The sequence below is a fragment of the Petaurus breviceps genome, unplaced genomic scaffold (genome assembly GCF_028583685.1).
Source record: "Petaurus breviceps papuanus isolate PSGF00001 unplaced genomic scaffold, PetGlider_PUasm1.0 370, whole genome shotgun sequence".
Classification (NCBI taxonomy): domain Eukaryota; kingdom Metazoa; phylum Chordata; class Mammalia; order Diprotodontia; family Petauridae; genus Petaurus; species Petaurus breviceps.
The window spans coordinates 933,204-946,378 of record NW_027186297.1 but is presented as its reverse complement, the minus strand read 5'-3'; the positions used below and the strand labels follow the sequence as shown (position 1 = coordinate 946,378).

The following is a 13,175-nucleotide window of genomic DNA, read 5'->3' as shown; positions in this document are numbered from 1 at the left end:
TCGAGCTCCTCTGCCCTAACTCGTGCCAGCCGTGGGGATCGCCAAGCACTTTCTCCTCTTACGCATCTACCCCATCCTACCCTATCCCAAGCCACAAGCCCCTGAGTGTTAGTGGGTGCACTCAGGCCCTCCCCCACATCTCCATTAGGAACTTAACAACCATTATGAAACAGAGCACGACATCCAAAGGGCCACAGCACAGTTCAACAGATGTTTGTTAAAAATCTAATGCTGTGTAATCGGATCGAACTCTACTAAGGAATCATGCAAGCTGTACTAGATATCCCTCACTTATTAGAGGCCATGATGAGGGGGCACCAGAAGGCACAGGGCACCGGACCTGGAGGCAGGAAGGCCCGAGTTCAAATCTGCCCTCATACAGACACCTCCTGCTGGGTTAACCTCCATCTGCCTCCGCCTCCCCACCTGTAAAACAGGGACAATGACAGCATTGGCCTTGCAGGACTGCTGTGACAAACTAATGAGAGAAGCGTGAGGCCCTCAGCCCAGTGCCCGGCACACATACGATGCCAGAGAAATGACAGCTGTTAGTATTTACCAACACCTCTACCATGTGGTTTCATTCAGATCATGTAAAAGCAGCAAGATCTCCCATGGCCATCACCAAGTCTCTCCAAAGAGCTCTTACCTCGGTTACTTTGGGCTGGAGGATCAGCGTATCCGGACTCATGCGCGGGATGTCGATGTGAATCTGTGATGGAAGAAAGCACAATGAGTTCACCCAGCACACACGGAGGCATCTAGCTGTCATTGCCTAGGAAGAAAAGCTCCCGCAAATGGCTCCTGCCCCATCACCTCAGCCCCCAACTCCCAGCCAGGTCAAACGTGGGACAGGAACAGAGCGACGGCTCCATCCTAAGGAAGGCTTACCTCCTGCTCGCCATATGCCCTCTCACTGGGGCACACAATGATCCCTTTAACATCCATCAGACAAAACTCTCAGGGGCAGAATGCATCCCCAGAACACTAGGTCACACAGCAAGGGAGGTTCCAGAATGACTGGCGACAGGAAATCACAAGTTTGCCCAAAAGCCCCTGCCCAGGAGAAGGCCCTCCTGCCCAAGCGCCTGGAGAGACCCCTGACCATGGGCTGGTGAAGCCACCACCAGAGGGTAACAGCTGAGGCTGGCGAAGGCCAAAGCCCCACAAGCCCAGCCAGGCTCCTAAGCTCCGGCTGCATCCACACAGATCAGCCCTTGTTCTACAGCTCCTAGACAACAGAGAGGCTGAGGGAGTGCCAGGGCCACACAGCCTTTCTCCACTATGTGATTTCTGGGGGCACTGAGTCTAGGGCCCACAAGGACAATCGTAGGATTCATGTCCTTCATACCTTCCTCATCACACTGCTGTATGGCCTCTACTGTACTTGGACATGGGGGAAGGACCTGATTCTCACCCTAACAAGCTGTGATCCTTATCCCCCTCCTCTGTAAACTGGGGCTAGCATTACAGACAGCTGGCTTGTGGAGGCTGTACCAGGCACGTGCTTCATGAACCCAGAGCACCACAGGAGGCCAAGCCTTGGCATTCAGGCCATGTGCTTTTCTCTTCAGGGCAGCCAGACAGCACAGCACACACAGTGAAGGGAGTGCCTGGGTGGGGGACAGGAAGGCGCATCTTTCCTGATTCGAACCCAGCCTCAGTCACTTACTAGCCGTGGGACCCCAAGCAAGTCACCTGACCCCGTGTGCCTCAGCTCCCTCATGTAAAATGAGCTGGAGAAGGAAAAGGAAAGCCCCAAACAGGTCATGTAGAGTCAGACACAAGGGAACAAGAAGCCCCTGCTCTATCAGCATCACACACAGGGTCCAGCGAAATGTCCAGAATGCTAAGGGCACGGGCAGCGCTCTCTCTGCACTCCGTACCTCAGCCAGCTGCTAGGACACGCTGTGGCAAGGAGACCTAACGTCCAGCCCACTCATCTTAGAGACCCCAGGGTCACACACCCGAAAGCAGGAAAGCCCACTCTTCTGAGCAGCACATACTAAGACTTACGAGCGCAGTGTGACACACAGTAGGCCTTTATCAGTGCTGACTCAACCAGAGGACACATTCCCAGAAGGCCAGGGCCACGTCTTTCCCACCTCCACACTGGCACAGCCCCTAAAATGGCCTACCTAGGCCTGGCAGGCACTGTAAGGATGGGTCACTGTCAAGGCGTCTGCCTGTCTGGGCAACCTTCAGACACTGTTCTCCAAATGACACAGAGAAAAACAAGATTGTTTCCCAATTAGGAGAGCAGGCCTCGGGCCTTTTAGTAACAGAATCCATAGCAATTAGTAAGCATTGATTTCCAGCCTCCAACATAAGCTGCAGTAATTCTTGTGCAATAACTGCGTACAAGTTTTTTGTGGTGACAGCTTTTCATGCCATGGGAGGAAGCATTTTTCTCCCCTTTCCAACATCCTTAACAAACTCCACTAAATTCCCCAAAAAGAACGTGTGTGAACACCCAGCAGAACGCTGACTCAGAAGATGAGAAGGGAGGGTGGGGCAGAAGCAGCAGGCTGAGGATGGCAGGGAGATTCTCACAGTGCAGAGAGAAAGCACACACATGTTCTTTATCTTCCCAAAGACCCAGAGAGAGGAGAGGGAGTCAGACCTCTGGGAAAGGCCGAAGCACACACCTGAACTCAAATCTTCTAGGACTCTGATGTCACGGCTCATCCCACAACACAAAGCAGAGACTGAGAAACTCAGGCCTGGTCTGTGCTGAAGCCAAGGTCTGCCTCGACCACCCACTGGCCCTCTGACGTCACCGAATCTCTCTGGGTCTCCCTTTCTTCATCCATAAAACTGTGAGGACAACACCTACCCACTTCACAAGCTAGTTAATAAGGATCAAACGAGGTTCAGCTTGGTGAATGAATGAGTGAAAACATTCTCCAATGCTCCCCATGTGCCAGCCCAGTGCTAAATGCCAGAGATGGGAAGTGCAAAAGTGAGCTAGGCCTGCCTGTCTCCAAGGAGTCCAGGCTCTGACTGGAGGAGACAACCTTTTAGAAATTTCAGCTACAATACCAATGGAAAGGCCCAGCAGCAGAACGGATGGAAGGTCCCTGGGTCTTTGGGGGTATAAAGGCCTGCAGAAGGTAGTCAAGGAGGAGAGGAGAGGAGGCAAGAGTAGGGGGATGTATGGCATGGGAGATGGGGAGGCTCAGAGGCCTGAGAAGGCGGCACCAGGGAGGAGGGAAGGCCGGCTCCCCCACCTCACCAGGAGGAAAAAGGCTGGTGACCTCCACTGCATTGAACCACAGGGGCGGGAGGCAGACTGGAGGGGTTCCAAAGAGCCGATGGTGCAGCAGCAGAATCAACCGCCCACCAATCAAAAAGCATTCGGTAAGCACCAGGCACTGCCCTAGGCACTCAGGATGCTAAAACTAAGAATGAAATCATCCCAGCTTCCAAAGAGCTTACATTTTAACCACATCTGTAAGTACCAAGGGAAGACACCACTGTCTGTGAGGGGCCAGACAGGGGAGCCTGAGATTCCTCTGGAGGGGGGCAAAAGCATGTCTGAGGAGCAGGGAAGGCCAGTCTGGCCAGACATCAGAGGCCAGGACAGGGAATGACGGTCAGTGAGGCCGCCGGGCAGCCCACGGCCCAGGGGGAAGGAAGGGCCACAGCTTAGTCCCACAACTGAAGTGAATGAAGGCCACGCCTGCAAAGCCGGGAATGACGGCCCCTCGGACGGTTCCCTGGCAGGGGCTGCGGCATGGCCTGCACTGACTCCCTCCTACTGCAAACGCAGGCTTGCACACAGTAGGCAGACACCAGGACCCAGGACACCAGAAGCGCCCAATCATTTTCTGATCCACTGATTATGTGAAATCACTGTCTCAGACAACAGAACTTAACAAAATGGTGGAACGGGCACCCAGAAGCCACTGGGGTGTCGCCAGAGGCCAGACTGGAGAGGGCCAAAGATGGGCGCCTCAGGGAGGGCAAGAACAGAGGAGCGGCACAGTCACTGAACCCTGCTCCCAAGGAGCCTGCTTCTTTCTTGGACCATCTCGGTGCCGCTCAGGCCCAAACCAGAGAACACGGAAAGAGGCGAGAGGCAAGGTGCAACCACGGAGGCTGGAGGGCCCTTCTTCTCAGAGTCTGACTCACACCAATGAAAACAAGCACCAGGCGGCAGCGTGGGCTCGGAACCACGTGTGCCGAGGCCAGACGGGTCCCACCGCACAGGCCCACCGTGCCAGCACCCACACCCAGGCAGCCCATTCTCTGGCAGTTAACCACGCAGGGCTGTCATTACAAGGGAAAGATAACTGACTTAAAAGGCCTTAAAACACAGCCCACTGCCATCCCCACAGTTAACACCCAATTAAGCATGTCCAAATAACAGGATTCATTACATGCTGCCTGCCCCCAAATGCCCTCCTGCACTTTTAATCTGAGAACTTGTTTTTACTCTCAACTTTTAGGAAGATGAACAAGCTATGTGTGTCACAGAAATCTACTCAAGAAAAGTCTCCTATTTCTGACCAACTGTTTAACAGAGAGAGTGCCGAGGAGGTTTTATGAGGCTGCTGAACTCTTCGGGGTGATTGGAAATTTCCACAAGTGCCTCTGAAAAGATAATAATAAAATCCCCCCGGGCACTAAAACACAGCAGAGAACTGACTGCTCATCACTCCGCTCGGTCCTGGAAGCTAGCAGTTTAATTTGCCGTGCAGCACATTAAGAAGAAAAATGACGTGGCAGGGCCTCGCCGCGTCTCAGGCTCTGATGCCTCGGCCACGGCCCTGGCAGGCTCTTGGCTGGCCCTCCTGCCTCTGGGTGGGCACTCCAACCCTGAAAGGTCAAGCCAGACACCAGCCAGGCTGCAAGGTGGGATGGCTTTGGTCAGGGGCGTGGGGACTGGCTTCAGCCAAGCTGAGCCCAAGGCATGACACGCGCCCCGGCCTCTGCCGTGAGGCCCTCCACAAACCCTTCCTCTTGTTTCTCCAGAGAAATGGTAAGATACTTAAAGGCAGAGCTTGGCTTTTCTCTCTGTCCGCCCATGCCCAGCACAGGGCCTGCCACCCACCCCATAAATGCTTATCAATCGGTCCACTGATTAACTGATCAGAGATCCGGCCCACAGGTTGGGTAAACTGATGGCAGCTGATAACCAGACTCTTACTGCCTCATCAGGCCAGCTCAGGGGAAAAGTGATAAATACAAATCATGGGGCTTTGCTACTCCACCACAAGCAGAAACTCACATCTAAAGAGAAGACACGAGGTCTACCACGCCACAGAAAAATGCACCAAAAATGGTGACCCGAGAGCAGGAATTGGCAAGGCAGACCACGCAGATGAGACTGGGACGTGGGGTGATAGAGCCCTGCTTGGAGGATGCCACTGGACAAAAGAACAGAAGTGACCAAAGGGCAGAGCAGCGCTTCACATTAGGGAGACAGACCCCCACAAGGCTCGCTCGGGCGAGGAACCGAGGGTCCAGACGAGGAAAGACTGGCAGAGAGGCTGTGCTGGATGCCGCAGAACAGAGGGGAAAACAGGAGTGATTCTGCCATAAACTACAGACCACCAGGACAGACAAGATGTAACAAGACTGATGATCCCCTGGGGATCGCAGAGTGCGGGCAGAGGGGGCCTCAGGCCTCTGGACAGTTGCTGGAGCTCAGCCCGCCCAAAAGCAGGGGAGCACAGAGCCCCAACTTCCTTTTCCAAGGTACAGAGAAACAAACAACAATTCTGGGCACTCTGAGGGTGAGTCACCACCCAGCTTAGCTCTCGGGACAGGCCCAGGCCTGCTCTAACATGCACTCCACACGTGGGGAGAACATTTCAGAGCCCAGCCTGCAAGGTGAGGACTGCTGGGGACGAAGAAGGAGATGAATTTTCATTAGGCTGGAGGAAGAGGGAGATGGGGGAGGGGGCAGTGCCAAGCCACTAGGAGAAGAATTCTTTCTCTTCTGTGTCAAGGAGATTTCTATTTGGACCAGGAAAGGATACAATGATCATGGTCAAAGAAGAGAGTCAAAACACACAGAGGTGAGGAGACGGAAAGCAAGCATCGACCCGTCCTTGCCAAATGCAGTTGGCCAGGTCACCCTCCTTCCCAAAGAAGAGGGTCCAAGGGGCTCTGCCTTGGGGGAAGCAAGCAGTACTAGTGTTCCCTGGGGCTGGGGCCCCTCTCTCAGACAATCACACTCGTGCTGCATGTTTTGGAAGGGCTTCTGCTCTCAATCACCAAATTCTCTTGTATGTGCTGTCTCCCCCAAGCAGAGAGTGAGCTCCATGAGACTCTGACTGTCCAGCTTTTTCTGTCTGCACCCTCAGCACTTTGCAGTTTAAAAAAAAAAACATTCTAAGTGGAGAAAGAAGAAAGAAAAGGAGAAGAAGAGGGAGAGGAAGGAAGCCGTGCTGCCCACCTGGGAGCCTGGTCCTTACTGGGCAGCTCCTTCTCTACTCACAGAGGCCACTGTCTGTCCTTCATTCTAGAAGAGGACCATGACATCATGGAGGTAGGAGACTGTGACACGCAGGCAGGGTTGGGCAAAGTCGCCAGCCTCACTTTCACCTGCGGAGCCATCTGGGCCCAGTGGCCAGGTACACACCAAGATGGCTGGAGATGGTCCTGGTTGCAGTGGGGGACCCTGGCCTTTCCAAGTTAAGGTCTTCAGCAGCTCTTTGGCCCTTACCTCCTCGTGTTCTGCCCAAAGAGAATAGAAATCTGAATCTCTGAAATTTTACTTTGTTTTGTCTTAAAGACCAGCCTTAATCCCAAATCACTCTGGCCCCAGACCAAGCCCTGTGTGGTCACTGTTTGGGCCCTGATTGGCTCAGAGTGAGGGGAAGTAACAATTCTCTTGGCTTAGGCCAGAAACCCTAAGGGTCTTCCCCTCCTAGATCCATTTTTTTTTTTAAGAGGCCATTCTTGGCCTCATTTTTCTTAAGCCTTCATCACTGAATGGGCGCTGCCTCAAACTGAGACCTGTTAAAGACCTCAGCTTGAAAAGGCCCAGGTCTTCAGTCATCCTGATTCATGCCTGGCCACTGGACCCAGCTGGCTCTGGAGGAGAAAGTGAGGCTGGTGACCTTGCACAGCCCTGCCTCAGTTAAATCCAATTCACCTGCACATCACGGCATCACCTCCCTGATGTCAGGGTCCCACAGCCACAGCACAAAACAACAGGGGCTCACAAAGGCTTTTCCACTCCCTCATCCTTCAGGTGAGCCTTCACCTGCTTTATTTTCTTCTTTGTGAGGAGTCCCAGTTCTAGTCTCTCTCCAGAAGAACAGCTTAGCTCAGAGCAGTAAAAAACATCATGTGCGTTTCAGTGTTTCCACATCGACCATCTCAAATCCATCTGATCTCCGGCACAAGCCGGCTGTTAGTAAAGAGGCCCTGACCCCTGGCCAGATGTGTCACTTACGACGCTGGACCACGTTCCCTTTTGGACGATAACTGGTGGCGAATGGGAAACCTTCAGGGCAAAAATTAGGATTCGACCAACAGCTCACATCACACGTCACAAAAAACCCAAAATGGGTATACAACCAAATCACAAAAGGTTCCACTTAAAAGAAATTAACAGAGGGTGAAGAGCAGGCATCTTTCATGGAGAACAAAAAAGATCACAAATGAAAAAACAGACAATTTTTACTGTAGTACATTAAAAAGCTTTTAATGACTAGTGAAGGCATAATTAGGAAAGAAATCATAAAGCAGGAAAAAATATTTGCAAATACAAACACAAAACACTGGGAGGCATTTGCCAACAGGTCAAAGAATGCCATCAAAGAGCTTCCCAAAGAAGAAATGCAAATAAACTACAAACGATCACATGGAAATACGTGCCAAATTGCCAACAAGAGAAACGACTATTAAAACAACCCTAAGGTTTTATGTCACACCAGGCGATGGCCGAAGGTAAGGAAGAGCCGAGCGCTGCCGGATCCGTAAGGAGAGGACAGACACAAAACGGCCCAACTGTTCTCAACAGCAGTTCGGTAGGAGGCAGAAGAAGAGACTGCGACCAACCCACCCCAATGCCGTTAGAAAGCAGGCATCCCCCCTGGCTTAGCAAGGCGGTCTTCCAGGTCTCTTCTCCAGATCTATGCTCTATAATCCTATAAAAGAGAAGCTGGGTCCAGACTAGACAGGACCTGAGACCTCTCAGGAAGCAACCTGGACTGTATCGGACAGGTGTAAGATGTGGCGTTAAAGGGATAAAGGATCAAAATGGCAGTAAGAACTAATGTGGAGAGAAGGAGCATGAGAAAAGGTAGCCATGAAAGCAGGTTCGCTCAGCCTTGGACTTAGGAAGGCCTGGGTGCGAAAGCTGCTTCTGAAACATGCCTCCTCTGTCACCATGAGGAAGTCCCTTCACCTTTCTGTGTCCCCAACTCTTAGCACTATGAGTGCCAGAGAAGCAGCTGGCAAGCATCAATGGAAGGAGTTTCATACTAGAAATCCCATGCATTGCTAAAATCAAGGCTCTGGAACCATTAAAAAAAAAAAAAGAAAGAAAGCCTGGGCATCTTGGAAGAGAGATTAGAGGAGGAAAAGAGTGGTCGCAAGAAGGCACAAGGCCATAAGAACTTTATCTGGTATGACTGGGCCTCGAGGATAGGGAGGAGGGGACAGCTATAAAACACACTGGAGACAAAGGAGAAAAACGAAGGGGCCACACAGCTCCCAGGCCAGGAAAAGGAAGGAGGCTGTGCTCAGCCTCCATGCTCTCCCAGCAGCCAAACCAGCCAACAGAGGCCAGACCGGGAGAAAGGACACCTTTTATTCTAAAAGCACAAAGTAAATGAACAATCTGGAAATACGTTCACTGATTATTCATAATATGGAACTGAAATACCCTTTGTCACCTACTATAGCAACTGAATAAAGTTTCATGTTTCATGCACTTAATTTTCCTGTACAAGACCCATCAGAATATTAAGATTGTTACATTTTTCAGAGAGATATCGCTGACTGGCCGCAGATCCTTACATAAATAAAAGCCACCTGAGGAAACGGTTGAAAACTGGCCCAAACTGCTAATACAAGGACAAGTGGTTAACACTTCTTCCCACACAACCTGGGTGGTTGTTTCTGGGGGAGTCTCTCAGCCTCTAAAGCAAGCGGACTTTGGGTTTTTCTCTAAGCTATTAAAGAACCACAAAGGGCACACTGGCTTGGCAGCCCAGGTGAGATCGGCCATGGGTCCCCAGCTGTGCCTTCAGTCCTTGGATCTAGATGCAAACAGGACCAAAGTAACCGAGTAACAGGAAGAGATTTAATCACTCAATCAGCATTTATTAAGCGTCTTAGCTGTACTGAAGAAGTCTGGCCATGATCTCTAAAGCAGGTTTGTTGGCAACAATTCACCAGCCCAGCAGAAGAAGAAGTTTACCCTTGAAACACAAGGGAGGTATGAAGCACGCCAACTGAAAACATGACTTCTTGTTTAACAGGAGCATTACCAATTTTTCATTTCTGCAAAGTAGACGGTGAATGACAATCACAGCGAGTCCATGAAAAGCTAGTCTAACGCCAATGCAGAGCGAGCTGAGAAGTGTAAATCAAATTTAAATATTCTTCTCATTATGCACACCGTCTGTCAAATGACTACTCAAGAAACCATAACTGAACCCATTTTATAGTAAACAAAGTAAGGAAATCATATGGAGCCTACATTCCCCCCCAAGTCCCTGGTAGGGTAGAAACACAAAGTGCTCATCTATACCCAGCAAGTGGCAAACTCCTTTCCCCAGGTCCAGGCCTGGGAACCAGGAAGAGTTCATGTGCCCTCCTGAATGCGCCTTTGACCCTGAGGTCACTCCCACAGCCCAGCCCACCACAGAGCCAAGGGCCCAAAGTCAAGTTCAAGACAGGAGAAAGGGCCTCATCATCTCAGAATGCCCCAGTTCAGAGGCGCTTCAAGGCTTGGGACGATCCCTGATTGGCTCCACATAGAACTCCTGTAGGAAGAGGGGGACCTCTCAGATCTATCACAGCCCAGGGGACCCTTCTTTATGTCCCTTGAACACAAACAGATAAATCAGTAGGAAAATCAGAACCACAGAAGGAAATGTGGTTTCCAAACCAAGAAACACGTTCGGGCATCTATGAATCCCATAAAACAAAGGAAAACGAGTCAACATTTGGCCAGACAGAAGAGCCTGTGAAATATGAGGAAAGCATGAAACCACAATATGCTGTTCCTGAGTGATTTAAAAGAGAAATAAGAATGATGAGAGCAGAATTTATGGCTTGGTCAGCAAAACTAATGAATGCGACAGAAAAACTGGAACCTTCACCAAAGAAACGAAAGAGAACAGACGGGGAATGAAAACACAGAGAAGAGGAAAAACTAGAAGAGGAGGTAAGAAGCAATAACATTAAAGAAAATGCAGTCACGATGCAAGTAAAACACACAGATCTCAGAGACGGAATGCAGAGACACCCTAAGCATCTGAGATCTCCCAGAAGAACGTGGCGAGATCAACAACACTGTGAGGGAGATAAAGGACAACTGCCCAGAACTCGAGAACGTAGAGTGTGAGATTCTGACGGAAGGAACTGACAGATCACCTCCAGAGAAACACCCAAAGCTACCAACTCCAAGACACATGGTACATAGTTCAATTTAGAAACAAGCTCTTCGAGCCCTCAGGAGAAAGGTAAGGAAAGGACACCTGAATAACACAAGCCTACTCCACTCCACCCGAAAAAGAGGAGAGAATGGAAGCCGAGGGACACCTCTCCTCCCAATCTGAGCTTAACCACACAGGACAAAAGACTGACACTGGATAATGCTGCTCAAACACCCCAAACCACAGAAATGTAAGGAGAGACAACAGAGAGACCAGCTAAATACTTCTCTCTGTGTGTATGGGGGAGGGAAAAAAGAGGGATCAGATGGACCACGGGAATGGGAGAATATGGACAGAGGGAGATTTCCAGGCTAATGTAGGAGAAAAAAACAGGTTACCAAATGAGGATATAAACAGAGGTGGGGGAGAGTGTCAGGCAGCACACTGGATAGAGCACCGGGCCTGGAATCAGGAAGATCTGAGCTCAAATCTGGCCTCAGACAATGCCTAGCTATGTGACCCGCATCCGCAAACTGGGGATGGTAACAGCACCTCCCTCCCAGAGCTGTCATGAGGATGAAATGAGATCATGTCCATAAAGCACAGTGCCAGGCACATAGCAGGGGCTACATAAATGCTAGCTAATATTACCAACAATAAAAACTTGGCATTGTTCTGGGAAAGGGGAACCTGGGGCAAGCCCCACAAGGCAGCGGCAGAAAGCACCTTTGAGGGAAATGATCATTAATAATCACTGATTTGGGGAGACGCTCCCTTTTCTAAAGTCCTGATTTTAAAAGTTTCGTCTCTAGAAACATTACTGATAATGAGTTCGGACTAACTTCTTGTTCAAACCCCCCCCCTACCCCCGAGAAGAGCCAGCATTGTGTTCTGTGTAGGAATAAATTCTTTGAATAGATTTTGCCCAAGGCTGGGGGTAACTTGGAGGTAGAAGACATAATCAAAGTTCAGGTCCAGCCCCTCATTGTAATATTCATTTTCTCATTAACTGTTAACCTGTCAGAGCTGATTGCCACTCTTGGAAATAACCCTCTTCCAACGACCATATAAGCTGCCATATGGTCCAAAGACCATATAAGCCTGTGGCCACGATGGTCTTTAGACTAAGAGAGAGATGGCCAAATGACCATCCTTTTATTAATAAACATGCTGGCCTCATTAATAAAATAATTAAATTACCCAGAAATTACATCTCTCAAAACTTTTTAAACTCCACACCTAGAAGGTAGACCCTAGAGCGGATACCTTGAATAGCATTAAGAATATAAAGAAAACATAATTATAGATACAGATAATTATAGGGGTTATGAATCAGAGAGTGATGGTCTAAAGTAAACAGAAAGAAAATGATGAGAGTGATGGAAATTCTTTTTGTAAAGGGGCACAAAAATAAACTAAGGAACAGGACTAGCTAAAGGAGAGGAAAGTAAGGGGGAACACTGAACAAGAAATGGGGATCAGGAATGAGGGGAAGAGAACCAGTGAGAACAAGGTCATCTTAGGAAAAAAAGATTAAAGGAACTTAAGTAACATAATATTGTGTCCTCAGTATGAAACTGAAAATCTTCCATGCAGACAAAATTAATGCACCTGGATAAGAAGGGAAGTGGTCAAATGAGAAAAAAACCTTTCTATCAAACCTCTCTGATAAGGGTTTGGTATCCAAGATAACCAATAAATATATATAAGACTAAGAGCCATTCCCCAATGAATAAATGGTAAAAGGTTACACACAGTTCCCCAAAGAATTACAAAGTGTCCATAAACACATCAAAGAAGGCAGCAGATGGCAGGAATGAAGGGAAGCCAGAGGCGGCCCCTCACACCCCCCTTTCTGGGAAGGAGACACTATCATGATGTAAGAACACCACCACCACCTTATTTTTTTTTAAAGAGGTCAACTTGCTCATGTTTCTAACACCAAGCAGTGGGCACAGTCCTGGGCCTCAGCAGAGCATCAGGGGCCTAATCCACTAGAGAGAAAACACTACTGGATTCAAACCAAGAGCTTTTGAGGACATACTACAGGCAAAGCAGAGCTCGCGGCAGAGAGGACAGAGACAAAAAGGGCCTTCCATGCCTTGGGTGGGCAAAGCCATAAGAGAGGCCATCAAGAAAGAATAGGAAGACACGCTGACCAGGGCCTGAGGCCCAGGCAGGGAGAGGAGCCCCTTCCTGAGCAAAGCAGCCTCAAGGGAGAAAAATGGACATGGAGCCAACTTTCAGGCTGTCTGTTCCTGAAGAAGGGACCCTGAAAAACAATCTTCCCAACACCCTCTACAGACAAAATCTGCGGTGAGGGGGGCAAGAGGGAAGGCCCCACACATATGGGGTAGTGGGCGGCATCTGAACTAGATTTTAAAGCACAGGAAGAAATTCACCCGGCCAAGACGGGGAAGAAAGACTTGTCAGGAATGAAAACCAGAAGGGGCAAAGGGACAAAGAGGGAAGATGAAAGGTATGTTTGGGGAATAGAAGGTGGTCTGGTTCTTCAGGGGAAACCATTACCTGATTAGGAGGGAACTGTTTCACGAGGAAGCACCAAGGGTAGAGCAAACCAAGGCAGAAATGCAAATGGAGAAAATG

The 13,175-nt window shown here is 49.7% G+C and overlaps 1 protein-coding gene across 3 annotated transcripts in view; it reads right to left on the bottom strand.

Moving 5' to 3' along the window:
• TBC1D22A (TBC1 domain family member 22A) overlaps positions 1-13,175 on the bottom strand; it is a 106,843-nt gene that overhangs the window by 18,530 nt on the left and 75,138 nt on the right. For all 3 annotated transcript variants that reach the window (XM_069099303.1, XM_069099304.1, XM_069099305.1), the window contains exon 7: positions 650-712. In XM_069099303.1, coding sequence (XP_068955404.1) covers positions 650-712 — 63 coding nt within the window. The remainder of the gene's footprint in view (positions 1-649; positions 713-13,175) is intronic.